Source organism: Cajanus cajan, chromosome 11 (assembly GCF_000230855.2).
Source record: "Cajanus cajan strain Asha chromosome 11, NIPB_CcT2T_4, whole genome shotgun sequence".
NCBI classification, from domain to species: Eukaryota; Viridiplantae; Streptophyta; class Magnoliopsida; order Fabales; family Fabaceae; genus Cajanus; species Cajanus cajan.
This window is the reverse complement of record NC_138527.1, coordinates 2405001-2429293: the sequence shown is the minus strand read 5'-3', so window position 1 is coordinate 2429293 and position 24293 is coordinate 2405001. Positions and strand designations below refer to the sequence as shown.

The following is a 24293-nucleotide window of genomic DNA, read 5'->3' as shown; positions in this document are numbered from 1 at the left end:
TCATCTTCAGGTAATGGAGATGGATCTTGAAAGACCTGAAAGGGTAATTTAAGTGTCATTAATATGCAATGTTAATTATTCTAAAGGTAAATATAGTTAAATAAATTTTGATATGAATTACCTGCGCCCAAGAATCAATAATACCCGCAGAAACTATGGTTTTCATCCAATACATGATGTAATAGCCACATTCAAACGAGTCTTGTTGCTTATTACACTAAAATGAGAAACAAATAACTATTAATTCCAAAGTCAATAAATTTAAATATTATTGATTGTATGAATTTATTTGCTAACCTTAGGGTATATGAAATGCAATGACTTTGATGATCTGGCTCTTCCACTTAATATATTAGCTCCAGACACGATTCTAATTAATTGAAATAAAAACAAATGTTAGCCAATATATATAATTAGTTTTAAAACATAATGAAAAAATTTTAGTTACCCATGTAATTGGCTTTTAATTTCATGGCTTGGTTTTCGATGAAGTGAACAAAACCACACCACGGTATATTCCTTAGGAATGATTACCATTAACTGCCAATGGGACCTACATTGTATGACAAACAAATCAGTTAAAAAATTACCATGATTAAAAAACCAATTAAAAAACTAACCCGTCAATGTATGGAGTCATGTATATATGTCTTCTTGAGTCACTCATCCATGTTTGCATATATTGTTGGATCTGGACCTGAGTGTTTCCTGATTTTTGGATGGATTGAGGCTCAATAAATCCATATACTTCTGCTTGTGCTTGCTCCACACTCAATTTGTCCATGTACCTAACATAAATAATTATTATAAGTTAAATGTAATTATTGTAAATTTAGACTCATAAAAGAAAATATGACTTACATGGCCCACAACTGTATGACAGATATATTTAACATGCAGTTTCCCCCAACAATCTCTAATGCATCAGGCAGAGATATGTATAGTGGAACATCAGAGCTATCAACTCCAAAAACTCTAATGTCCCACTGCAATTGAATTGGATGCTTCTTTATTCGTGGTAATTTGATTAGAAGCTTAGATATGGGATCATCCTTAGCTTCTGCGATATTGGCATCATGAACATGAGGTTCTCTCATGACCTCCTTACCACGATTGATAAAATCCTAAAGAAATAATCAAAATTAGTTAAAAAATAATAGAATTATAAGAATCTAAAAGAGCAATAATATAATTACCTTTGCCCGTGCTGAAAGCGGCATGACCAAACATTTTGGCCAAGCTAAGAATGTGCCGGTTGCCTGCCCCACTAGTTGAACCTCTGTATTGGGCAAAGGCACTGGAGCAGCAGCATCTTGAACTTGGTCAACCACAACCCGTGTCCAGTCTGGCTGTAGAGGGACACCATGGATGGTTGAGCCACCCTCAAATACTCGGCCAATAGCCACTAACCGTGGGGGGTCATCCTCAACATATAACTCACACTGGTTTGGTACATCAGTGTGAGTCTGATCCGGTGAGGGATCTGGAGCAGCACAACTCCCTTTAGTGCTGACTCGAACACCATCATGAGCAACTGCAGTCTGTTGCTGAGAACGAGCCAAAAGTTCAAACATCTGTTTAAACTGTTTTTCAATATTCTTCAGTTTCTCTTCAAACTGCATCTCCAATCTCTGCTCCAATTCCTGTATAACCTCTTGACTGCAAGAGTTGACAGTGTTCCTCGATGATCGGCCACTGTTGAGAATTCCGTTGAAACACTTTTGTTAATATTTGTAAATTTGTTTAATTCTATCAATGGTCTCAAACACGGCAAGTATACCGGCCGTTCAAGTAGTAAAAATATCGTATCCACAGGGATTAGAAGGTAAAATAAGCATTTATTGACTATTCGTGACTAAAGAATAATTCCAATTTATAATTTGTCATGTAAATGTGAGATGAAGAGCATGACTATTGGAATGTTAAAACTATAAAGAGATTAGTTTTAGAATGGGAAAGAGTAGAAATGGGATAATGGTATTGTGAGGCTGTGGGGGTCAGATTTCACCGAACGTAACACTAATGTATCCTTAATCTCTTGTTAAATTCATTGCTTAGTCAACCCAATAGTTTACTCAAACCTAATCCCTTAGAGCAAGAGCCTAGGTGCGGATATTGAATATCAATCCCTTGAGTACCCAATACCTACACCCGCATTACGGGCTAGGGTTTAAGACTACTAATGGGTCAAGCTCTATCCCTAGATACAATCTCCACTAGGCATATGTTCCAGAACTAATTTCAAAGGTATTTCCCAATACTCAATGGAACCTTAAATCATGCAAAGGGTGATCAATCCAAAGCAAGCATTAAGCAAAGAAACAAACACAACAATGAATGAAACAACAAATATATATATCATTGAAAACGTAAGGATTACAATAGAGTATGTTGGCTACATCTAACCCCACAAAATGGGTGAAACCACTCAACAAAGAGGGCAAATACAAAATAGAGATGGAAGAGGAAGTGAAGAACCGAAGGAAAGATCCGCACACGGACGATCCCAAGCCCTGGGAATCCCTTCCGCAGCTCCTGGAGGTGCCCAATGTGAGAATGGGGGGAAAGAACCCCGAAAATGGCTTCAAATACGAGCCTGGGAGATCAGATTAGGGTTCCGCGCCCGGCGCAAGTTCTTCCAGAGAAGTCAAGCACTCTCTGTCTCAACACAAGCCCGGCGCAATTCCTTTTGCGCCCGGCTTAATTCCTTTTGCGCCCGGCTTAATTCCTGGCAGAGATGAAATACTCTGTTTTTGTCACGCCCAGCGCAGGTTATATTGAGCCCGACGCAGAGCCTCTTCTCTGCTCCTTAGCTTCTTAGGTTTCCAATCCTAAGAGTCTTCAACTTTCCACTCTTCCTCAATACCTGCACAAAAAAATGAGGTGGATTAAGGTATTGTTAGATGAATTTGGGTTAGTTATATCTGCACACAAAATGAACCAAAAAGAGAACAATTATATTGCAATGGTTCAAAGGATGAGTGGAATTTGTTCAATAAGTCTCATCCAAAAAGAGGTAAAATTGAGACTTAACAACTCCCCCAAACTTAGAACCTTGCTTGTCCTCAAGCAAAAGGTAATTAATCTAGTAGATAACAAGCAATGCAAGTGAGTCAATTTCTACATCCTAGTTCACTTGTATCTTCTTTTCGCAAGCATGAACCTCAGATGAATTTCCAATCACAATTATTGTAATAGAACATGACAAGGTGCAAACAAAGGTTTCAAAAGAGATCAAAGAGCTGAGAAGAGTAATGACTATCTGTGTATGCATCCTCACTAGGAAAATGTTTCTCTCTATGCACACTAGTGTATCAGGGTGAGTGTTTCTCTCTAGTCTACTACTCACGCCACATAATTCAACTTTGCTCTTCGTTTCCAAATGAAACCAGTGGTAAAACAAATGCAGACACTTATCACAAGGTCTTTATTAGGGCAATCTGGGTCAAGCAGGGTCAAGCGGTAGCAGTTTTATGGTTTTTCAAAGATTGAAGGTGCTATAGCTTAAGAGAGCAAATAAGATTTTACAATGATGTCCCTCTCCATACCCCATTACAACAATTAAGCACATGCCCCTAACCGGATCCAAGCCATTAGCCTTATTGTTTTTGTTTTGCTTTTTGTTTTTTTTTGTTTTTTTTTTTGTTTGTTTTTTTTTTGTTTTGTTTTTTTGTTTTTTTGTTTTTTGTTTTTTTTTTGTAATGGCTGACCACATACTTTCTTCTTCCCAAATTTCCTCATTCTTCAACTCTCCCAAACTTATTTGATGTCATCATTTTGCTCTCTTAACCAAGGCAAAGGTTATGGTTAATTTTCCATGGTTTGGGACAAGTGTAAGGTGTGGTGTTTAGGCTTAGGAAGGTATGGGTCAAGTGGAAAGTGGATATGGCTTTTTGGCTTAGATGATTAACAAAATATGGAAATGTAAATGCCTTGATCATATAAGTGCACAACATAAGCAAACCACCAGGGAAACTCAAGCAAAGTCTATCATGCAACCTAAGCGTAGTTCACTCATAGGTATTTAGGCTCAAACCTCACCCGGCTATGCATCCATAAACTATCAAACTCAGCTCAGTTCTATGATCAACATTGAAACCCGTATGCAACTAGTCATGAACTAAAGATCTAATGTGACTTGAAAATGTCTAAGGTACACACACCATAAACATCAAGCAAACTATAATCCAGAATCGACCACAAGCAAAACAAGTATCAACAAGATTAAAAACCATGCTAAGGCAGACTATTCACAAAAAGAACCAACAGAGTAATCATCAAAAAGACTATATATAAAAACAGTTAAATACTGAAAATAAAAGACAGAAAAGTAAATTGCAATAACAAAGGTAAACTAAGGTAGGCTCCGTCTGCTTCCATCTATGGGGTCTGGTCATCATCATCTCCAAGAGCTGCTCCACCATCATCAACTCCATCAACCTCAGCAGCTCCACTCCCCCAAACTTAGGAGCCTGGTCCCCAGGCCAACCAGTATACGCCTGAAAGTCCTGGTAACCAGAAGTGATTGCAGAGTGTACTCATGAAAGAACATGGTGAGCACAAAATTTATACACAGTGATGACCAAGCAAATATAGCAAAAATGGAGAATATCCTTAGACCAAAATTAAGCACAACATGCATGCACACGGAAATGAACTATAACAATGCAACATAAAGCACACAAACATACAACATACAACAGAACATAAAGAAACATGATTGAAAACAGATAAATATAGGCTGTCAGGAATGTGGTGCGCCGGGCTTAACACAGATGCGCCGGGCTTAATATCAGTAAAAATCAACGAGGTTTCAAAATCTGATATCGCGCCGGGCGTGCGTTAAACGCGCCCGGCGTGGTGGTTCCAGAGACCAAAAATTGAGTATTAGGCCGGGCGCAAAAGAGTCACGCCCGGCGCGTAGTCACTTTAAAAGGTCAATTTGCCCAGGTTTTAAATTAGGATCAGGCCTTATTTCCACCTAGACACAGAATTGCCTCATTCCTCACATTCCAAACAAAATGTACCCTATATTTACCCATTCAAACATGATTCTAACAACTAACACATAACACAAACAACATATACCACAAAACATATAACACAAAACACAACACATAATACAAAACAACACTTATAACACAGAACAACATGCAACAAAAATCTAAAACACAGTTCAGATCTCTGGGTTGCCTCCCAGGAAGCGCTTGTTTACTGTCCCGAGCCTGACAGTGACCAACTTGAAGTGCTCTACTCTCCTTCTCCTCCTGTTGCTCTTGTTCCTCCTTGCTTTGTGCTCAATCTGAGGATTGCTCAGCAACTGCTCAGAGGAATTGGTCAATCTACTTCACAGTTCCTTGCATACAAGAGAAAGCAGAGGACTAGAGCGCACAGGTTAGCTTCAACAATTCATTACCAACACACAAATAAAAATAACAATAAAAACAAAGAATAAGTCACAAATAGCTACAAATACTAAATCGCCATTCTAATCCCCGGCAACGGCGCCAAAAACTTGTTGAGAATTCCGTTGAAACACTTTTGTTAATATTTGTAAATTTGTTTAATTCTATCAACGGTCTCAAACACGGCAAGTATACCGGCCGTTCAAGTAGTAAAAATATCGTATCCACAGGGATTAGAAGGTAAAATAAGCATTTATTGACTATTCGTGACTAAAGAATAATTCCAATTTATAATTTGTCATGTAAATGTGAGATGAAGAGCATGACTATTGGAATGTTAAAACTATAAAGAGATTAGTTTTAGAATGGGAAAGAGTAGAAATGGGATAATGGTATTGTGAGGCTGTGGGGGTCAGATTTCACCGAACGTAACACTAATGTATCCTTAATCTCTTGTTAAATTCATTGCTTAGTCAATCCAATAGTTTACTCAAACCTAATCCCTTAGAGCAAGAGCCTAGGTGCGGATATTGAATATCAATCCCTTGAGTACCCAATACCTACACCCGCATTACGGGCTAGGGTTTAAGACTACTAATGGGTCAAGCTCTATCCCTAGATACAATCTCCACTAGGCATATGTTCCAGAACTAATTTCAAAGGTATTTCCCAATACTCAATGGAACCTTAAATCATGCAAAGGGTGATCAATCCAAAGCAAGCATTAAGCAAAGAAACAAACACAACAATGAATGAAACAACAAATATATATATCATTGAAAACGTAAGGATTACAATAGAGTATGTTGGCTACATCTAACCCCACAAAATGGGTGAAACCACTCAACAAAGAGGGCAAATACAAAATAGAGATGGAAGAGGAAGTGAAGAACCGAAGGAAAGATCCGCACACGGACGATCCCAAGCCCTGGGAATCCCTTCCGCAGCTCCTGGAGGTGCCCAATGTGAGAATGGGGGGAAAGAACCCCGAAAATGGCTTCAAATACGAGCCTGGGAGATCAGATTAGGGTTCCGCGCCCGGCGCAAGTTCTTCCAGAGAAGTCAAGCACTCTCTGTCTCAACACAAGCCCGGCGCAATTCCTTTTGCGCCCGGCTTAATTCCTTTTGCGCCCGGCTTAATTCCTGGCAGAGATGAAATACTCTGTTTTTGTCACGCCCAGCGCAGGTTATATTGAGCCCGGCGCAGAGCCTCTTCTCTGCTCCTTAGCTTCTTAGGTTTCCAATCCTAAGAGTCTTCAACTTTCCACTCTTCCTCAATACCTGCACAAAAAAATGAGGTGGATTAAGGTATTGTTAGATGAATTTGGGTTAGTTATATCTGCACACAAAATGAACCAAAAAGAGAACAATTATATTGCAATGGTTCAAAGGATGAGTGGAATTTGTTCAATAAGTCTCATCCAAAAAGAGGTAAAATTGAGACTTAACAGCCACCAAAGAAATCTCGGTGGCTCCAAGAACCACCAACACCACGCACACGACCTCCGTGCTCTGGCTTTCCTATGGCCGTTGTGAGGATATCATTCCGACCATCAGAAACAAATGAGCCCTGGGTGCTCTGCTCAACTAAACCCTCCTGCAACAATAAGGAAGATTAAAAATTCTTATGAATTAAATGAGTTGAAATGAAGAGTCTTAGTTTGTATATTTTTACTTACTATTTTACTAGCAACGACTCTTGCAGACTCAGAAGTCATTTGCCCATCTGGTTTTGTCCGGGCTGCTATCCACATCTCATGGCGGGGAGGTGACTCTACACGGTCAGCATCCTCAACCCCTGCTGCCTGTGCCTTAGCCTTCTTCATTTGCTTTTTTTTCTCTTTCATATCCCCCTCTTGACAATAGATGGGGTGCATCATTCTTGGCCTGTCGTTCTTGGGCAGCTATTCTTTTAGCCTGCAATAATACAAAAAAGAAAATGAGATAAATTAAAATGTACCTTAAGTATTTGTGTCAATGTAAAAGTTATCAATAACTAACCTGCCACGAAGGGTCCAATCGAGTGGCACAAAATTGCATCCACTCCTCATCAGTGATCTGGTACTTTAGACAGGGAGTCTCATTTTGGCGCTCTCCAAATACATACTCCCGCGTCAAGAAAGTCTTGAAGTCTCTCCACCTGGTGGCAAGGGCAGATAACATCTTCCTCCTCATGCCCTCAGTGTTGGGAATGTCAAAATTTTGCTATGAAAATAACAACAAATAATAAATAATGTATTTTAGTTATATAATATTGAAAGGATGTGAAAGTATATACCTGAATATCCTGCCACATGAGGTTCTTGTCAACCTCCTGAACGTCATCCCATGATGGAATGATAATAGAAACATGTCGTCGAGCTAGGACTCCCAAATAGCTCTTAAACTTGGTAGCATTTGGGCCTGATGCCTTGCCAAAACGAGGATCCACCTCAACCGGTGTCCTCTCCTTGGCAATGCGCCCAGCTGTCAACCCAGACAATCGGGTGACAGATCTACCTTCCCTCCTTCCACTGCCAGACCCAGAATCCTCCATAATCTTGAAAAAATTAAACTGTCATTATTGACTCAGTTATTCATAAATTTTCTAACCTAAACTACAACCCTAAAAAATCGATGGTAAACTAAAGGTCAATGCCTAAAAAAGTCTCTTTTTTAATGCATCTGGAACGGCCCGTACTGAAACTAGAACGGGCCGTTCCAGATCAAAAAATTACAACAACAAATTTCCAGCAGAACGGGCCGTTCTCTTTGCAGAACGGCCCGTACTGCTTGCAGAAAGGCCCATTCTGTAAGGAGAACGACCCGTTCTGCAAGGAGAACGGGCCGTTCCAGCGGAACAAATAGCAAAAAAAAACAAAATAATTACGGGGACAACAAACTAACCTCAAACGACCAACGTGCAGACACTTAGAGACTTGGATACGTTGAATGTAGCAATAAACGCAGTGGGAGACTCAGAAATTCAGAGAAAATGAGAGGGGTTGTTTGTAAATTGTGAGCGCGGGAATGGAAAATACAAAGGTGGGGAATATAGGGCCATATTTTACGTCGGGTTTCGTTGTTCCGACGTAAATTTACGTCGGACTAGAGGGGTTCCGACGTAAATTTACGTCGGACCCCCTCTAGTCCGACGTAAATTTACGTCGCACTATGAGACTACGACATTAATTCCCACATTTACGTCGGACTAGGGGGGGTCCGACGTAAATTAGTCTCCACTTAATTACGAAACTGCCACCTCGTTTTTACAACGTCGGTGTTTACTGTTTCCGACGTAAATTGGGTGATGTAAATACCCTTTTTTGCACTATTGTATGAAGCTTGGATCAAGGAGGATTCCAATGAATTGTTACAATTGATAGTGGATGCTATAAAAAGAGGATAGGATATTATGAAGAATTATTATTATTTATCTAGACATTATTTTTTTTTTATCTTTGACTCTTTTTAAATTTGAATGTATGATTTTTTTTTAAATCTTATCAAATGTCAAAACTTGACAAAATCCCACAGAATCTATTAAAATTCTGATTTAAAAGTCTTATAGAATCCATTAAAATTCTGATTTTAAGTCTTGTAGAATCTTGCAAAATCTTAAAAGTCATGAAAATCTTGTAAAGTCTTTTAAAATCCGCAAGATTTTTTTTAATAAAAAAGTCGTTTAAAATCCTAATCCAATACACCCCCTTTAGTGTTGATTTTGAATGAGATTTAATAAAATATTTTGTATCACTAGTTTATACTCACATTTTTTAACAATATACCAACATATATCATATTTATTGTATGGGTAAAAATAATTTTTAATGGCACGTATTGTATCACTATAAGATGTATGTCATTATATTTGTAAAAAAAATATTAAAATATAATTTTTTTTGCTTTTTCGTCTTTATTCCTAGGAAGACCCTATACTAATGTTTCTTGACTGAGTTTATAGCTTGCACATCATACGACCACTGCTATCATCTAGATATTTGTATCTCTTATTTTTTGTCTTCACAATAATATTTTTTTATAAATGTGTAGTCTGACACTATTGATGAATGAGTTGGTGAATATTAATTTTCTTACATTTTCAAGAATCATCGAAAATGTGTAATCCGACACTATTGATGAATGAGTTGGTGAATATTAATTTTCTTACATTTTCAAGAGTCATCGAAAATTATTATCTTCTCAAATGAAGATTTTTCAAACATGATAATTTATTATGTATTGGATTTTCAATTTATGTTTGAAATTTAAATTGATTTTTTTTAAAAATAATCTAACTTAATTTACTTTCTCCATTTTCTTTTTGTTTTCTTTTCCTTCTTAATCTTGTAAAAAAAAATGTTTTTAGAAGATGAAAATGCATATTGGCATGTGATAAATTAATGCCATGATGGAACGTTACAGGATGTAGAAAGGCAATACTTGATTTTTGGCTCAAAAAATTGTAATTAAAAATGCATAAATTAAGGGCTGAAAATAAAATGTTTAAAGATTTATTTTAAGAAACCATTAAGAATCACCGTGCATGCCTATAAAATCAGAGGTCACGATTAGCTTTCACCTTAAAGCAATGACTTCTCAAAATCGTGATCAAGATTGTGATAACATCCATTTTTTCAAGGTTATTCTTGAAGGTACCCTTCGAGATGGAAAAATGGTAACTATTCATTCTCTCCCTCTCTTTCTTTCTTTCAATAAGTTGCTAATAACATACTTTATTTTCACTTTAGAAGATCGGATTCAGCAAATTAATAATGATAACTATTTCAATACGTTATGATTTATCAGATATAATCTTAATGGCTGCTAAGAACAAGATTGATATTTCAGTACATTAGTAATTTGTTATATTTGTATGGAATAATATATAATGGTTGAATTTTTCATCAGCAACCGACTTTCATCCCCTTCAAATTTCATTACATAGAGAAAATAGAATAAGATATCGATATTAAATTCGATTCAACACTATAATCAATAATGTTAAGTGCATAATTGTGACACATAAAAATGACTAGTGAGTACTATGAATATGATGACTACCATGCATGGTTCCTTTTCATCAAGAATGTAGCTTAATATTTATTTATGGCAATATTGTATAGTATTTAAAGTGTTTTTTTTTCTTTTTTTTTCTTTCTATTAGATGATTCCTAGGAGTTTTGTGAAGCGATATGGGGAAGAGTTATTAAACCCAGTAATGCTGAAGCTCCCAAATGGTGCTAAATGGGAAGTACATTGGACAAAATGTGACCATGATGATATTTACTTTGAGAAAGGTTGGGAAAATTTCGCAAAACACTATTCCCTTAGTAATGGGCACTTCTTAGTTTTTAGATATGAAGGAGGATCTCAATTTCAAGTTCTTATATTTGATGGGAGTGCTTTGGAAATAGACTATCCAACAAGTAACAGTAGCACACATCATGCTGAAGGGACCAACACATCTCATGAAGATGTTGAAGAGATTGATGATGACTCTCCATTACCTAGAAAACAGAAAGCCAATCCAGGTAATTTCTTTTAATTTCGTCATTTATATTTTTTTCTTTCGTTTTTATTTTTCATTTTCAATGTTTCAGAGTTTGGATGGGATTTAATTTTTAGATTTAAATATATTTTTTAATCATTATAAAATGAGTGAGATTTGATTTTAGTCTCTATAAAAAAATTCATTATTTTTCATTCTTTTAAAATTATCTTGAAAAACATTAAAGATATATAAAATGAACAAATCTTAATTTTAATCTCTATAAAAATACTTATTTTTTATTTTTATCTCTCTAAAATCATTAACCCCAATCGTGTGGCTCAGCGGTAGGGATTGATCCACGCTTAAGAAAGGTCAGGGGTTCGAATCCTGCCTTGTGTATGCAGCCGCGTTATACTTCAGGGATGAACAAAAAAAAAATCATTATTTTTTTTTAATATTCTTAATGTAGATAGATATCATTCATTTTAAGGATTTTTAAAAAATTATGGTGATGTCATATGTTAATATCATATATTATATACAAAATTGTGTCAATAGAGGTAGTTACTTAGTCATTTGATAATAGATTAGAAATAACAATTTCAATTTTGTATGATAAAAAAACAGACAAAAAAATTTTAAGGGACCAAAACAAAAAATTACTCATTTTAAATAAAATCAATTAATCGATAATTATTATACCAATATTAGTTAATACAAATATAAAATAAAATACCTTAAATATTATTATGCCAATGTTAGTCAAGAATTGTTTAAGATATAAATTTTGCCATAAATTTTACCTTTATGTATGAAATAAAATACCTTAAGAGATAAGCATCCATCTTGTATGCACTTTTTATTAATAGAGATTAATTAATCATTAAATAATAACTTAAGAGAGAAGCATTCATCTTATATGCTATTCTTAATAGAAATTAGTCACTAAATTTTGACAAATATAAATATTTTAAAAAAGAAATATTCATCTTATATACGATCCTTAATAGAGATTAAACCCTAAATTTCTAAAAAAATAAATAAATAAATAAATAAAAAGTGGATTGAGTGTTAATAAGAGTGCATAGCCTTCTCAAAGGTATAAGACTTCCTTTGTGATCGGAAATGGCAATACACTATTTTAATACTATATTTGTAAATTACAATGCTGAAATAATAGTTTAAGAAACTTTGCAGGGGCTAGGAGAGGAAGGTGGGTGAATGGTAAAATTGGGTCAAGAAATGAATGTAACAGATACAGGAGAAAGAAGAAGGCACATGAAGGCAATGAAGGAAACAAAGCTTCAGAGAGAGCCAATATGTTCAAATCTAATCATCCCTTTTTCACTCGTCATTTGTTTCAATCATACATCCAACATTACTTGGTATATTCTTTTGTTATCCCTTCGGTTTCGCACGTTTTACAATCAACACATTTCTCTTCAATATAATTGCTAATAACATTTTAATCCTCTTCACAAAATTCAAAACATCTGAATATCAGTAAGTTTTTTATTATCAATAAAAGTATTTTATTCTCCATTCTATTTATTAATTCTATTCGCTCTTTTTATTAATAAAAGTTTATTTTTGTCCCTTAATTTTTAAAACAATTTAGTATATATATATATATATATATATATATAGGAGAGTTCAAACGACACCGGTATAAGTGTTACACCGCTCAATAACTTTATATTAAATGTGAATTTTGAAAATCTAATTGTTAGATTGAAAGTTCATATCTTTTAAATCATATATACAAAATTTTATATTAATCTAAGATGATTTGATACTTCATTCTCATAAAACAAAAATATATATGATCTAAAATATATATGATACTAAAATATGAACACTTTGATTACATTCAAGTTATTGTTCAAATTTAACAAAAATTTGATATATATTATCTAAAAGATATGAACTTTCAATCTAACGATTGGATTTTCAAAATTCACATTTAATATAAAATTATTGAGCGGTGTAACATTGAGTAAAAATTACGCTGGTATCATTTGAACCCTCCTCGTATATATGTATATATATTCTTATTGAGATTGCCCACATTAAATTTTTACACATTTTTATACACGTGACAATACTGTATCTTTTTTTTTCTTCTTCTAAATTGTGTGATGTGTACCAAAATAATAATATAGAGAAAATTAAATTAATTAGAGAAAAAATTAAAATAACTAAATAAAATGAAGATTTATTTTTTAATTATATTTGTTAACCAGTGATTTGAATTGAACAGGTTCTACCAACAACTTTTTCCAGAAAATATATGAAAGGGTTGGAAGAAGGGAGTGCAAGCCTTGTGGTTCGTGAGGGCATGAACAAAACATGGCGAGTTAGGTTAAAGTACAGTGAAACCAACAACAGAATCTCTATTAATACCGGTTGGATATCAATTGTCCAGGAATACAATTTAAAACAGGGTGATGTTTGTGCATTTGAGATGACTCATTCTCATGACACAGATTTTGCATTCAATGTTACTATTTTTCGAAACACCTAAGTATCAAGCTCGGAGCAATTTCAAGGTTTTCTTTCTTTATTTATTACTAGCTATTAATTATTATTATTATTATTATGTCTATTTTGTTGATATTCTATGCAATATTTCCTTAACATCAACATCAATTGTTTCAATGTTTTTATGCTGGTATGTATTAAAAGTGTGGTAGTTTCTGCAGATTTTGAAAGTCCCAGTATGAGAAGGGGAGAATAAATTCAAGGATTTCGTCAAAGAATTCACTAGAAGAAGACTTCTTTGAGAGAATCAAGTGGAATGTTGATAACATCGATATATATATTAGTTATGTTATAATATATATTATCCATATTGTGCTTATGATATGCTAAGGAGGATTGTGTTATGTTCAATTTGATTCCCTTGAAATTTAATTGTGAAAAATATTTTGTGCACAAAAGATGAACCTCTAGATTCTGATGAAGTTACATTATCATATTTTTGAAAAAGAATTTTTTTTAGAGAAATGAAAATAGTGTTAGCTATGTGCAACTTGTTAAAAAGTGGTCAACATGTTCAACATCCAATTTTTACGTAGTTTTGTAGCTCAAATAGTATTTAACCCCACTTTCAAAAATAAAAATTATTTAACGACTGTTTTACCTTTGGCCTTAAATCCATTCTTACCTTAATAATAATAATTTCATTTTGTTAAAAAAAGATTGCCGCAAACACATGGAACGTTATTATTCTCTCTCAAAAAATTCTGGTAATTCCATCTGGTATATTGAAACGAGCAATTTCTTCTTTTATAATTTATAATAATTGAAAGCAATCATTACAAAAGCATCTACAATGAGAGCTGTTTATAAGCAACTCCCAACTACTTTAAATGAATCTTACTGTATCACATCACTCAAAAGCAATTCATATTATATTTTTACAATTTTTGCTCTAATGAAAATTGCTTATAAGTACCCCTACTTTTTTACAACTCATACTACACTTTTTGACACCTCACACTACACTTTATGATAAATTTTTATAAAATTAATTATTATGGATAATATATAAATATGAATAATAAAAAAAAATTATAATAAAAAAATTACAATAATAAAAAGAAATTACATAATAAAAGAAATTACATAAAAAGAATTACCAAAAATTATAAAAAAATTAAATATGAAAACTAAATATGCACTAATTTTCGTTATTATGATGTCCAAAACGTTCCCAAATATGTTCTCCCAACGTCTCTCCCAACGTCTCTATGTCTCTCAACGGTACATGCAACGTCTTTTTTTTTTTTTTTTTAATTTCATTCGAGTCTTACTTTTCACTTTCTCTTTATCATTTTCTATTTGTCACCTTCCCTCAACGTCTCTTTTTCTTCTCTCTCAAATTTCTCATTCTCACCATTCACTCTCTCTCTCTCAAAGGTCCACCTAGGATGAGGAGTCTGGTGGGGCTGAGCGGCACGCACCAGATGGGGCTAGTCGGGGGGAGACTTGCGCGCGGCTGACAGGGACTGGTGGGGCGGAGCCGCGCGCGCTAGAGGGGGTCGGGTCGAGCGGAGCGGCGTGTGCTAGAGGGGGCTGGTCGGGGGGGAGCGCGCGCACGTGGTTGAGGAGTCTAGTCAGGGGTTGCACGCGCGCGACTGAGGGGTTCGGTGGGGGGTTTCCGCGTGCACAGCTAGGGGTCTGGTCTGGGGTTGCGCGCGACTGAGGGGTCTAGTTGGGGGTTTCGCGTGCGTGGTTGGGGGGTCCGGTCGATCAGGGGGTTGCGCGCGCGCGGTTTGGGGGTTCGTTGGGGGGTTTCGTGCGCGCGGCTAACGGGGTTGGTCAGGGGTTTCTGCACGGTAGAGGGGGTCCGGTCAGGGGTTCCGCGTGGCAGAGGTTTCCTGACATGCATGCGCTCTGAGAACATGGCCACCGGAGGGAGTCGACCAAGACCAATAACAGGTGAGGGAAGTTTTATCAGTTTTTTTGGTTTGCAAAACATGTTCCACCTTGGATGAACATCATCCAATCAAATCTCTCCATTTTCAATTTTATAGGGTTAAGAACCGTTGCTTCTACAAGCAACAAAGAAAAAAATATAAGAACCGTTGTTGTCACGTATGTTTACTCCAACGAGAATTTCTTGTAATAGCACTGTTGCTTACAAGTAAGACACACAACAAGCACCCCCACCGGAGGTGCTCTTAGTGACACTTATAATATTATGCATAAAGCTTTGGATATGAATCATGTTGTAATCATTCTAAAAATAAAATAAAATAAAATAAAAACTGAATACAATGTTTACATGTGGTTTCGAACAAATCCAAAATTATATATAGCTTACCGATTTTGTAAAAATTATTTTCTTTTGAAAAATATTAGTGAAAATGTTTGGGTGGATATTTTTGTTTTTGTTTAGTTTTCCAATCTTTAGCAATTTTCTTTCGACATCAATTTTATATTTTAATTTCATTTTCTTCTTAATTTATGACAATTTCTTGGTATAAAAACTAGGATGGCAAAACGGGCCAGGCCGGCCCGTTTTGGCCCGGCCCGCCGAAAATGGGCTGGGTCAGGCCAGGCCGCCAATGTAAAATGGGCTGGGGATGCTGGCCCGCCTCGTATAAGGACGGGCTGGTGGGTTGGCGGGCCAGTCCACATATAAAAAAAATTAAAAAAAATATATATTTTATGTTCAAATAAATTTTTTTTGCTACAAATAAATAAATATAACCATATGAAATTAAAAATGCATACATATTGTACATAATATATGTTCAACAAAAGCAAATTACAAACTTAGAACAAAATCAAATAGAAATTAGTCCACTTACACCAAAATCAAAACCAAATTATAAACTTACAAATTACTTATAAACTAAATTTTTTGATAGTTCACAAAACAAGTTCAATTACAATTAATTAACTTTGAATTTTTATTTTAAGAATATTAGAAGCTCTTTTGAAAGAAGTTGTCTCTACTTTTTTTCTTGATCATGTTCATCCTCATCTTCTATATCAAAATAAAATAAACATAAAAATAATTAAATTAAAAATATATATATATGCGGGCCGGCGGGTTATGGCGAGCCGGCCCGCTATTTGGCTCGACGGGTTGGCGGGCTTGGCGGGTTGAAATGATGGGCCTGACCTGCCAATTTTTGGCAGGCCAACGGGCCGGCCTACAGGCCATGACCCACTTTGCCATCCCTAATAAAAACACCTAAGTGTCTCTTGATTTTCTTTCTTTCTTTTAGTAACCAAGATTAGATTTACAATGAACTAGGTTGATCTAATAAGTTTCTTAATTGATTTATTATTGGGCCTTTGCAAGCCCAAGATCTCTCTTTGTTTCCTTTGGCCAATCTTTCAATTCAAAAGAAAAAAAATAATAAATGAATAAACTAAACAAAATAACAAAAATTTACATGAAAAAATGCAATAACAAAAGAATAAAATTTACATTATCTTTCTCTCCTATTCCTTTCCTTTTTTATTCCATATGGCACAACTTTTTCCACAATGTATGTAGAGCTTGTCACCACTAGTGAGCTTACATTAATTATTTCCATTAAACTTAATTTTAACAATCACCACACACACTTGACATGCTTAAATAACTCATCTTTTACAAGCCCATGATCTTTACGAGTATGTCACTAGCAACACACCTTGTCCCTCTCCAACTACCAATGAAAGATACAGTCACTATCAGTCTTGCCTACACCCATTGGAAATGTTAGTTCCTCACTCTTCTTGGTTCTTGTCAACTTGATGTACAACTTCTCATGACCTCAATCATTTCTTCTATCGCTTCATGGATGACGTTAAACAAACATTATACAAACAAGTCTTGCACTCATGTAATGCCTCTAAAAGAAAATCCTTCATTTGTCACCAAAGGAACCTCTACTGTCAATGATTATTTGTGTTCAAAATTGCTCTTATTAGTCATCCTATTGATGACCTTGATCTTTTCATTGCTACTCTCAATGGTCTTAGACCATCATTTTGTGAATTCATAACCTTAATTTGCAATAGAGGCACTCTTTTATTGTTTGATGAACTTTTTGACAAATTGGTAGATTTTGAAATTTTTATGTAGTGTGATGAAGGTCAACAACAATCTTTTCCTTCCACTACTAATTACAAAAAATCACTCCCAAGGGTCAAAGCATAGCAACAACATTCTTCATCAAATTGTAAAAGCTCCATTTCTAGAGATAATAGTCAAGCCTCTAAATGCCTAATTCCTATTTGTTAGTATTATGATTGCAAAGGTTATACTACTAAAACATGTTATCAATTACATGATTTTCTAGTTGATCATCCTCACCATCAAGCCAATCTTAGTCAACATGAGGCCCATTTTAACACCTCTTGGCTTATAGACTTTGGAGCATCTCACTATGTAACCAATGACATAAGTAGTCTCTACATCTCCAATGATTACACTAGTCCAAATCAACTTCATATTGCCAATGGTAAGGATCTTTCCATCACACATAATGGCTCAATTGATCTACCACCCCAATCATCTCCCTTCGTCTTTCCCATATCTTACATGTTCCTTCTGTCACCCAAAATCTAATTTCAATGTCTCAATTATGCAAAACTAACTCAGTATCTATTGAATTTTTCCCTCGGCATTTTGAGGTAAAGAGTCTGAAAACAAAAATGGTTCTTTTACAAGGAAAAACTAGAGACAAGTGTATACGTTGCAATCATCTCCTACACTTTACAATGTCCATAGTCATCCGTAAATAAAGATGTGGCACTATTGTCTTGGTCATCCCCACCTTCAAGTCCTCAAGCATATCCTTCCTTCCAACTCTGTCCCAATATCTCTCACATGTCTAGAAAGTTTATCCAATAAAAGTCACCGGCTTACCTTTTTCAAGTCCACTTTATCCAGCAATAAACCTCTTGAAATTATTTTCTTTGATGTATGGGTTCCTACCTCAATTGAGTTAATAAATGACACATTTTATTATGTTCTCTTTATTGATCGTTTCTCTAAATATGTATGGTTATATTCGATAAATTTAAAATATGATGTTTCATTAATTTTTCCCAAATTTAAATCCCTTATCAAAACCAATTTGAAAGCAAAATCAAAACACTATATAGTTACAATGGTGAAGAATTCATTAAACTAGGACCATTCCTTCAAAAACATGAAATTTCTCAATTTACTACCCCACTGTAAACTCCCCAACATAACGACTTGTTTGAATGCAAACACCGTCATCGTATTGAAATTACCTGTGCACTCCTTCATCATGAATCATTATCATTAACATTTTGGTCTTATGCATTACGAACTGGCGGTTACTTAATAAATCAAATGCCCACACCTATCCTTAAAATGAATTCTCCCTTTGAAATTTTATTTAATCATCCTTCAAATTACACAAAATTACATGTTTTTAGTTTTTCTTGTTTTCCATGGCTTACCCTTTACAGCAGTACTAAACTTCAATGAAAATATCAACTTTGTGTCTTTATTGGATATAGTAATACACAAAGTGTTCATCTTTGTTTTCATCCACCCTCACAAAAAGCCTATACATCCTGTCATGTTTAGTTTGTAGAAAATATGTTTCCTTACTCCACCAAAAACATCCCCACCAACTCAAATTTTCCTGTGTCAAATTCAAATTTAAATTATATTACTCTTGATACCCAAAATCTACATCAATCACTGCCACCTAATCTTTCATTAAACCATCAAATCTCACCTACCCTACACCATTAAATAATCAAATCTCACATATCCTAATAATTCTTCCATCAATAAATAATCAAATCCCACCTATCCCAATAATCTCTCCACTGTAAAATCTTCAAATGTCACCTATCCCAATAATCTCTCCACCATTAAATAATCAAATCCCACCATCACCAATTCCCCAAACCAATCCTTCCAATTCAAATCAAATACCATTATCTCCAACCAACATACAAACTAATCCAAATTCAAACTCTTCACTCCCATCACCACATATTTCCAATGTGCCTCAATATTGCAACTTGCACACTTCCTCTTCCAACTCTCATTTCCTTGTTGTAGAACTATGACTACAATTAGGTATGACAATCTAACCCGTCCCTATGGGGACCCGCCCGATTTGGATGGGGAAAACCTATGTTTATCGGGTTTGGGTTCGGGTTTTTCCTGATTGATAAAATCGGGGGCGGGGGTGGGGACAGGGATGTTAATACTCGCCCCGCCCCTGCCCCCGTACTCGCCCCGCTTAATAATATAATTAAAAAATTATTTTTATATATATATAACCAAAATTAGAAATATTTATATGTAAAAATTTATATTATTTTACTTTTCTTTTATTTTTAAAATTTGTTTATATTTATTTAAAAGAAAAAAAGAAAAAAAATAGGAGCGGGGGCGGGTGCGGGGCGAGGAAACCCGAACCCGCCGGGGCGGGGATGGGTACTCAGATTTTACCCCCAACGGGTATCGGGGGCGGGGGCGGGGGTGGTTTAAATTTTCTAGGGTAGGGACGGAGAATGTAAAACCCGCCCCCACCCCGCCCCGTTGCCATGCCTAACTACAATCCACCCACCCTATGGTCACATGCTCCAAAAATAAAATCTTTAAACCAAAACAATTATATATAGAAAAACAATTCCCTATATCAGAACCAGTTGAGCCCTCACGCCTTTCTCAAACCCTCAAAGTTCATGAGTGGAAATCTACCACGTTTGAAGAATTCACAACACTTATGGTGAATGGGACTTGGACCTTGGTCCCAAAACAATATCACTTCAACATCATTGGCAACAAATAGGTATAGTGTATCAAGCATAACATGGATGGCACCGTTGCTTGTTACAAAGCTCGTTTAGTGGCCAAAGGCTTTCACCAATGTCAAGGTATTGACTACAGCGACACATTTAGCCCAGTCATCAAGCCACAAACAATAAAGTTGGTCTTTTGTGTGGCTCTCTCAAAATGTATGCACTTGAGGAAAATGGATGTCAACAATTCCTTTCTTCATATGGTACCATTGAGGAGGACATATACATGTGTTAGCCTCCCAGTTTCTTCCACCCTCAATTCCCTGATCATGTGTACAAGCTTTACAAAGTGCTCTACGACCTCAAGCAAGCCCCTTAGGCTTGGTTTCATGCACTAAAACAATTTATGTTGAGTGTTGGCTTCACAAATTAAAAGTCTGACATATCATTGTTCATTTACAATAGTGGTCAGGTCATAGCATACTTCCTTGTCTATGCTTATAATCTCTTACTTACAGGTAATGATTTATAATTTCTTACTTCTTTCAAGTGCTCTCTTATAGACAACTTCTCGCTCAAAAACCTTGGCTCACCTAGTTATTTTGTTGGCATTGAGATGGTTCCCACCTCGAATGGTATCTTCCTCACACAACACCATTACATTCACAACATTCTACCAAAATTCAATATGCAAGATGCTAAACTAGTCTCAACACCTATGTCTACCTCGGGTGATCTCATTGTTTGTGGTGACACACCTTTATGTGACACACAAGAGTATCGTCACCTCATTGGCTCACTTAAATACCTCTCTTTGACTTGACCTGATATTACATATTTTGTCTCCAAACTCTTACAATAAATGCATGCTCCAACGACAATTCACATGCAAGCTATCAAACACCTTCTTTGTTACCTCAAAGACACTTTGGATTATGGTCGTCACCTTGAACATTCTTTTGACCTTCACTTACGGGCATTTTGTGACTCAGACTAGGGTGGAGACTCATATGACATGAAATCATCTACAACTTAAATTATCTACCTTGGTCTCAATGCTATCTCTTGGTCTTGTAAAAAGTAGAAAATAGTAGCCAAATCATCCATGGAGGAAAAATATCATACCGTTGGATCAACTATAACTGAAATTATTTAGATGAAGGAGCTATTCTAGGAACTTCAACTTCATATTGTTGCTGAGCTAATCATCTATTCTAACAACATTGTAGCCACATATCTTTGTGCCAACCCGGTGTTTCATTCTGTATGAAGCATATTTCCATTAATTATCTCTTTGTATGTGACTTAATTACCAAGAAAGAACTCAAAGTGTCTCATGTTCCTTCTAACCATCAACTTGTAGATTTTCTCACCAAACCCCTTGGCACTACACAACATAAATGGTTAATGTCATTGATTGATGTTGCGTCATCCACCACCATCTTCCGGGGGGTGTTGGTCTAATTAGTTAAGATATTGTGATCGAATTATTCAAATAATTGTAATTAATATATTATCATATCTTTTGGATATTTATCCTTTATTCATGTATATATATTTGTTATACTAAAATTATTTGAAATAAGAAAACTTGATTTTATTTTATTTTCTATACTAAGAACAACATAATCATTAATACTCGCCTTTTGATAACAAATTCAAAATCTTTATAAAATATAATATGTTAATCTACATACTAATAACAGGAGTGTTAGTAACACACTTCACTTAACATGCTAATTTTTATTCATTAGATTTTTTTTAAATCACAAAGTTATGAGAGAGTCAAACAATAAAGTGTGAGATCCACCATATTTTGTGTTTCAATAAATTTCAACCAATAAGAAAAATGTGTTCATAGTATTTATCATATTAATAATAAAAAGATTCACCAATTTAGTATATAGAATATATTTTGTAGATAATTCTATTCGTATAATTATTATCTCCCAAATTACTTTTTCTTTCTCCATAATTTTTTTATTTAGCTTTATAGTGTGTTTGGATGAGGAATTTTACAAATTCAAGGAATTTTAAATTCTTGGTATTTGAATTACTTTTATTTCAATTTCTATCATTCTTAAAATATTTTGTTTGGATGAGTCAATTCAAATTTCTTAAATTTTAAATTGTTAGGTTGAATATGATAATTTGATTCCATCATAGTAAAATTGATTATAAAAATATATTTATATGTTGAGATTTTTAAATTAAATTTTATAAAAATAAATATTAATCCATTTTTAAATATTTAATAATTTTAAAAAATAATATTAGATAATATTTAATAATTTTAAAAATTAATATAAGATAATATTTAATAATTTTAAAAATATTTTTGAATATCCAATAATTAAAAGAATGAAGAGATAAGATAAAATATATAAGTGAAATAAGAAAAACAAATATGAGAAATTTCAAATTCTTCCATTTTTGGGAGAATTTGAAATTCTACTATTTTAAGGAATTTCACAAATGCTTGGATTTCAAATTCTTTGTAAATTTCTCATCCAAACAAAGCATTTCACCTCAAGAAATTTGAAATTCTTCAAATAAATGAATTACCCAATATAACTTCCTCATCCAAACACACCATTATTTTTTTATTTTCAAAATTACTCAAAAACTATTTAAATTCTCTCATCGTTATCCACTTACTTTTTTTTTTTTTTATCTTTTAAAGTATATATGAAGATATAAAATGTCTTTTTTACGTTAATCGTATATGGACAGAAGACGATAAAAAAATGAAAAACAAAATTAACAAATATAAAAGTTGAAGAACATATAGTCCAATATTTTTATATAATATGGTTAATACAATATCTCAAAGATGATAACTTAGAGTTAATATATGCTCATGAGACATAATTTTCGTTGCACACACATTATTTTAACATATTCTATAGATGTATTAATGCGCATGAACTAATCTCTTAATATTGTAAGGAAAGCATAATCGGGTTCCACTAAAACACTCCTCTGCAAATATTTTAGTTGCAGCTTCAGTGCTGTGAGCAGAATCATAAAAATAGTACTCCTTCCGATTTTCACAAGGCTTTGCTCCTTGAATGCATGAATCCCAAACATTTGAGAACCCTGAAATCATAATAAGTGTCAATAAAATCATCAAAGAAGTGCATTTTTTTATCAAAGTAAAACAGAAAAAACACGTGAACTTTGTTTCTTCTTTTACAAGGGAATACTAATGGAAGCTTACCAAATATTTGTGGGGAATTTCTTATTTTCATGAAGAAGTTGTAACTGTCCAAATTAATGAACAATGAACCTGAGAGTTGGGTTTGCAAATCGTGGAGCTTCCCAGGGAGTTTTTCTGAGTAGGGCTTAACCTTTTGATTGATTTCTTCATTGCAATATTCGGAATGTGGTGTCCTAATGACAATAGCAGGGATGCACCCAACTGGCCCAATACTATTGATCACAAATTTTCGTGCTCCTAGATCATAAATTCTCTGCAAAATAAAGGGTAAAGTAAAGGAAACATAATTGAAAAAAAAAATGTTCAATCTTCAAGTATTTAATTGAAAATTACCTTTATACGTGAAGCCAGTTCCTCTATGAGGTAATTTGCATATTGTTCTGGATTGAGATTATTATTGGGTTCCATTGGATTATTTTTCAAATAATTCAACATGTAATCATTGGGTCCAATTGATAGTAGATATATGGATTTGGATAAGTAATGCCTCAATTTTGTTGTGCTTTGTATGATTCTTGGAAGATCGTTCTTCACAGTTGAGGTGAAGTATTCAATTTGTTTGTCCAATGACAAGCATGATCCCTTTATTAAAAGAATAAAAATATGGTCAACAATTAACAATTGAGTTGCAACGAGAATAATTAATTATTCACATTTTCATAACAAAATGGGGATTTTTTTATTTTTTTATTTTTATTTTTTTGCTCTTACATCTCCGGTTGAATTCAAGATTCCACATGAGGCTGATGCATAGTTAATCCCTGTGGCTACTTGATATCTCTCTATTTCAGACACACCCAAGTATGGAGGTGGCATTGGCAAACCCAAGCTAATAGCTATGAACAAGAACAATTGTACAAATGCAGAATAGGTTAGAAAAACAATTATACTAAATTATTTTTTATTCATGTAATTACTTTTCTTAAAATGATAAAAAAAAAAGGAATAA

The 24293-nt window shown here is 34.5% G+C and overlaps 3 protein-coding genes and 1 long non-coding RNA gene across 4 annotated transcripts in view; 1 reads left to right on the top strand and 3 right to left on the bottom strand.

Moving 5' to 3' along the window:
* Positions 1-270: 270 nt before the first annotated feature.
* LOC145953235 (uncharacterized) lies at positions 271-1112 on the bottom strand. Its single transcript, XM_083067111.1, has 4 exons — positions 862-1112; positions 621-788; positions 449-553; positions 271-370 (listed from the first exon to the last, which is right to left on the bottom strand). Exons 1-4 carry the CDS (start codon positions 1095-1097, stop codon positions 286-288), a joined length of 594 nt encoding a protein of 197 aa, XP_082923237.1. The 5' UTR covers positions 1098-1112; the 3' UTR covers positions 271-285.
* Positions 1113-6154: 5042 nt separating this feature from the next.
* LOC145953236 (uncharacterized) lies at positions 6155-7237 on the bottom strand. The gene is made up of 2 exons (XR_014430787.1): positions 7085-7237; positions 6155-7002 (listed from the first exon to the last, which is right to left on the bottom strand). It is a non-coding gene; the product is annotated as an uncharacterized LOC145953236 (long non-coding RNA).
* A 1449-nt stretch (positions 7238-8686) lies between these two features.
* On the top strand, positions 8687-14818 carry LOC109818927 (B3 domain-containing transcription factor VRN1). The gene is made up of 4 exons (XM_083066801.1): positions 8687-10062; positions 10552-10918; positions 12076-12263; positions 13139-14818. The coding sequence occupies exons 1-4, from the start codon at positions 9931-9933 to the stop codon at positions 13400-13402; spliced, it is 951 nt and encodes a 316-aa protein (XP_082922927.1). The 5' UTR covers positions 8687-9930; the 3' UTR covers positions 13403-14818.
* Positions 14819-23038: 8220 nt separating this feature from the next.
* The window catches only part of LOC109799990 (GDSL esterase/lipase 7), a 1666-nt gene continuing 411 nt past the window's right edge, over positions 23039-24293 (bottom strand). Inside the window, exons 2-5 of the mRNA XM_083066742.1 lie at positions 24056-24180; positions 23678-23926; positions 23414-23597; positions 23039-23223 (exon numbers count right to left, since the gene is read on the bottom strand). Of these exons, the coding sequence (XP_082922868.1) occupies positions 23039-23223; positions 23414-23597; positions 23678-23926; positions 24056-24180 (743 nt within the window). The remainder of the gene's footprint in view (positions 23224-23413; positions 23598-23677; positions 23927-24055; positions 24181-24293) is intronic.

Coding starts and splice junctions, on each gene's coding strand:
- LOC145953235 (XM_083067111.1), bottom strand. CDS start 1,097: ATGAGAGAACCTCATGTTCATGATGCCAATATCGCAGAAGCTAAGGAT. Junction 554..620: donor ATGACTCCATACATTGACGG/GTTAGTTTTTTA, acceptor CATACAATGTAG/GTCCCATTGGCAGTTAATGG. Junction 371..448: donor ATTAAAAGCCAATTACATGG/GTAACTAAAATT, acceptor TCAATTAATTAG/AATCGTGTCTGGAGCTAATA.
- LOC109818927 (XM_083066801.1), top strand. CDS start 9,931: ATGCCTATAAAATCAGAGGTCACGATTAGCTTTCACCTTAAAGCAATG. Junction 10,063..10,551: donor CCCTTCGAGATGGAAAAATG/GTAACTATTCAT, acceptor TCTTTCTATTAG/ATGATTCCTAGGAGTTTTGT. Junction 12,264..13,138: donor CATACATCCAACATTACTTG/GTATATTCTTTT, acceptor TGAATTGAACAG/GTTCTACCAACAACTTTTTC.